The sequence below is a fragment of the Gymnogyps californianus genome, unplaced genomic scaffold, assembly GCF_018139145.2.
Source record: "Gymnogyps californianus isolate 813 unplaced genomic scaffold, ASM1813914v2 HiC_scaffold_67, whole genome shotgun sequence".
NCBI lineage: Eukaryota > Metazoa > Chordata > Aves > Accipitriformes > Cathartidae > Gymnogyps > Gymnogyps californianus.
In genome coordinates this window covers 167,113-171,374 of record NW_026114460.1, presented here as the reverse complement: position 1 = coordinate 171,374, position 4,262 = coordinate 167,113, and the positions used below count along the sequence as shown (strand labels likewise).

The 4,262-nt window shown below is 67.7% G+C and overlaps 1 protein-coding gene across 1 annotated transcript; it reads right to left on the bottom strand.

Annotated features, from left to right (window-relative positions):
* Positions 1 to 3,644: 3,644 nt before the first annotated feature.
* LOC127029058 (tubulin alpha chain-like) lies at positions 3,645 to 4,250 on the bottom strand. Its single transcript, XM_050914718.1, has one exon. The coding sequence runs from the start codon at positions 4,197 to 4,199 to the stop codon at positions 3,645 to 3,647; it is 555 nt and encodes a 184-aa protein (XP_050770675.1). The 5' UTR covers positions 4,200 to 4,250.
* Positions 4,251 to 4,262: the final 12 nt, after the last annotated feature.

Here is a 4,262-nt window from a genome sequence, read left to right as displayed (position 1 = left end):
CAGCTGCTCCCTGCAGTGGCCCACTTCCACCCGGCCTGGAGAACGAGCCTTCCATCGCTCAGCAGCTTCCACGGGTAGACTGATGCCCAGCCACTTCCCGTGCAAAAGCTAGCTGACTTCCCTAAACCCCCTCTTTTCCCTTTTTACTGCTGGGCAAGACATTAGATGGCATGGACTATCTCTTTGGTTAGTTTGGGTCATTTGCCTTGGGAGGGGGTTGTGTGCCCTCCCAACCTCTTGCACATCCCCCAGGCTATTCACTGGGGGAGCAGACTGAGAAACAGAGGCAGCCTTGGCGCTGTGCAAACACTGGTCAGCAACAGCTCAAATGCTGGGGGGTTATCAATGCTGTTTTGCTCACAAATCTAAGACCCAGCACCATGAGAGCTGCTAGGAAGAAAAGTAACTCCATCCTTTGCGGCCCCCGGGCAAAGGGCATTACTCTCGGCACCCACTCGTAGCGCACGGCGGGAGGAACCGCGGGCACCGTGTGTCGGCATCTCCCCGCGGGGTTTGCCTGTCCCGCGGCCGTCCGGCTGCCACAGCTCCCCAGCCCAAGCCAAGGAGGAGCCAGGCTGCGCATGTACTCCCAGCAGGCACACGCAGACACTCACAGACACGCGTGTGCACCACGAGTGTGCACATGTGCACGGACAGCCACACCGCGTGGGCTCCAGCGCCGGGCTCCAGCTTCCAGCCCCCGTTTGGATCCAGCATCCAGCCGCGGCGGGAAACGACAGCCCAGGATGGGGAAAGGTAAAGACCAGCCCTCTGCTCTAGCCCAGGCAGAGCCCATGCTTGCAGGCTCCCAAGAGGAATGGGGTCTCTCACTTGCTCAGGGAGCGGCGGCTGCCAGCACGCGGGGGGACGCCAGGAGGAAGGGGGGGACACGCGGCAGGCAGGCAGGCAGTGACCCACGTGCTTCAGCTGTGGCCCTTTGAGTGGCTGCGTGCAGCGGCACCGCGTTGCGGAGTTGGCAGCCTGGATCGCTCCAGCCTCCATCCGACAGGGCCTTTCCCCTGGGCAGCGAAACCTGCGAGCGGCTGGAGAAGCTGGCAGGGAGCAGGCAGGGCTGTGCCGGCCGCTGGCTGTGGGGTGAGCAGGGACAGGGCCTTGGGGAGGGGGCCACCGTCTACGAGATTGCTAGGATGGGCCCCACGGGATGGGGTGCAACTGGCAACGGGGCCGTGGGGACAGGGAGCCACGGGGCTGTGGTGCCACCAGGGATGGGAGCCTGGGGAGAAGGGGAGACCGGGGTCATGGGAGGAAGGGAGCGGGGCTTGGAGGGTCTAGGGGTCTGTGGGTGATAACATTTGCCAGCCTCCGTGTAAATGTTTCCGCAGCTGCTGGAGCCTGAGTAGTCTCAGACATGCTTACAGGGCTTGGCCTGCACGGTGCTGAACGGTTGCCAAAAAGGGGGAGTAAAAAAACTATGGGGACGTGTCGTGGACCTGCGTGGGAGCCCAGGCCACAGCGTGTCCCCACAGCAGGGAGCCCGGGCGGGATCGGAACAGCCCAAGTGTGGGAGCACCCAGGGCAGCAAGGCCCAGCTCGCTAGTTAGGGAGTCCCCCACCCACAAAAACACCCCCACACCCCTGTCAGTGCCCCCTCCGCATGGCAGCACCCCCAAGGGCATCGGGGTGTCGCAGTGCTGTCCCCATCCCCCGGGCACCCCCTGTCCCCTCAGGGCCCAAGGCACCCCAGAGACCCTACAACAAGGTGCAGCATCAACTATTTTATTATCTGTGCAGCATCCGTGGGTCCGTCATCCTCATCCTGGTCCCCATCCATCCCCGTCGTCCCCATCCTGGTCCCCCGGCAGGTCAGGGTCCTGGTTACCCCTACGGGCGTCCGCAAGGGGCAGGGGGACTGCTGCGGGTGGGGGGGCCAGGTCTAACACGGTCAGGGAGCTCCAGACCAAGCACAGGTTGGCCAAGGCATTGGGTGGCTCTGCCAGCTCCTGCCACAGGCACCGCAGCAGCGGGGACACAAGCTGGGGGGAGCGAACCTGGGCCCACGGCTCTGCCGGAACCCCCAGCCAGGGGGATCCCTCCTCCCAGCAGTGCCCCCCGCCTCCCCAGGGTGCCCCCCACCTCCCCAGGGTCATCCCCCCCAGTGTCAACCACACATGGTGTCCCCAGCCTCCTGAGAAACACCCTTCTCCCCAAATGTCCCTCCATCCCACTCCCAGACTCCCTACCTGACCCCAGCATTCCCTGCTCCCCCCATCCTGAGGGCCCCCCCCAGCCCCAGGGTCATCCCCAGCCCCCAGACATCCACATCCCACCCCCACAGCACGGCGGGTGCCTGGGGAGGCACTGGGAAGAGCCGGCGCCGCCACCTCGAGGTCCCGCTGGCCCTCGTCCCCCTCCAGCTGCTGGAGCTCCTGGCCGGTGTTTTCCAAACACCGCGCCACGACACGGTTCTGGGAAGAGGAGCCGGACAGAGGCACTGAGCCCCTGACACAGCCCCGGCCGCCGCGGCTGGGGGACACGGGCAGAGGAGGGGACACTGGCCTGCATGCCGAGCTGCTCCATGGTTTCCTGCAGCTCCTGCTGCTTCTTCCCCTGCGTGGGGAAAGGAGGGGTCAGGGGCTCGGGTCTCGCAGCCCCAGCCCCCGGGGACAAGGGGACCACTCCACACCTACCAGACACCGCAGCAGCTCCTTGTGCCTTTGCGACTCAGCGGAGCACTGGGCCAGGCGCTCCCAGAGCATGCAGAGGTCTTGGCCCCCCGGGCCGGGGCTCGCTGCCCTGGCTGCTCCCACCCCCGAGCTGTGCCCATCCCCCCCGGACTCCCTGCCCCTCCGTGTGGGGATCTGGGGGGCCTGCAGGAGGGGCTGGTCCTGGCCGGGCTGTGCAGGAACGGGGGCACCCCAGGGCTGCCCCTTCCCGGGGCTGGGGCCACGCTCCTCCCCCGGGGGGTCCAGCCCTGCCCCGGCCCCATCTCCCCCCTCACTGCTCGGCCCAGTGCCCTCCCAGTGCCCCCACCCCGCCATGCCCCTGCCCGTGCCCCACCCTGCTGCAGAGCCCTGCTCTCCCAGTCCCTCCCAGTCCCCTACCCCGGGGCCCTCCCCAGCGCCCCGCCTCTCCCCGTGCATCCCCGCTGCTTTTGCCAGCGGCTGCTGGGCGCATCCCCGGCCCCCTCGCCAGTACACGCCGCTCCCCCCCAGGCCCCCGGGGCATCCCCGGTCCCCTCCCCGCTCTGCGGCCGCTCCCTCCCCAGCGCAGCCCGGTGCCTGCCACGCTGCCCTCCCCAGTGGCTCCGGTGCCTCCCCCGGGCCCCAGCCCAACATCCCCGGGGCATCCCCCAGCCCCATCCTGCTGCACGCCCCGCTCCCTCCCCAGGGCTGCAGGGTGAGCCCCCTCCTCGGGGCACCGGGGGCTCCCAGCCTCCCTGGGGGCTGTTCCCAGGGCTCCTCACCCCGCCTGGTACCCACCCATGTGACAGGGACCCCTGGGGACAATAGCGGGGGGGACATGAACCCCCCCAGGGCAGGCAGCCCAGCAGGGCACAGCCAGCTGAGAGCACAGGACCCAGCCAAGGGACCCCAGTCCCACGCAGCCCCCCAGCCCCCCCAGCACAGCCCCTGTGCCAGCTGGCAGCAGGGCCGGGCAGCCAGCCCAGGCTAGCTCAGCTCAGCTCAGCCAGGACCCCCCCTCCCCTGGGGATGTCCCCCCAGGTCACCGCCAGGCAGATTGTGCTGGGACAAGAAACGAGGCCAGACTGGAAAGAGCAATTCCAGTGAACAGCACCGCGGTGTAGCAGACAGAAGGCACAGGGACCAGTATGCCTCGCCCTCCTCCTCGCCCCCCATGCTGTCGGCCCCCACCTCCTCGTAATCCTTCTCCAGGACAGCCATGGGCTCCCACGCCTCCGAGAACTCCCCCTCCTCCATGCCCACCCCCACGTAGCAGGGCACGAATGCCCGCTTGGCGCACATCAGGTCAAACTCGTGGTCCAGGCGGGCCCAGGCCTCGGCCACGGCCGTGGTGTTGCTCAGCACGCACACAGCACGCTGCGCCTTGGCCAGCTCCCCGCTGGGCACCGCTGTGGGCAGCTGGTAGTTGATGCCCACCTTGAAACCGCTGGGCCACCAGTCCATGAACTGGATGCTGCGCTTGGTCTTGATGGCGACGATGGCAGCCTTGACATTCCTGGGCACCACGTTCCCACGGTACAGCAGGCAGCACGCCATGGCCGTGCCGTGCCGCGGGTCGCACTTCACTGTCTGGTTGGCTGGCTCGAAGCAAGCGCCGGT

Excerpts from the sequence above, each read along its gene's own strand:
- LOC127029058 (XM_050914718.1), bottom strand. The coding sequence starts at position 4,199 with ATGGCGTGCTGCCTGCTGTACCGTGGGAACGTGGTGCCCAGGAATGTC.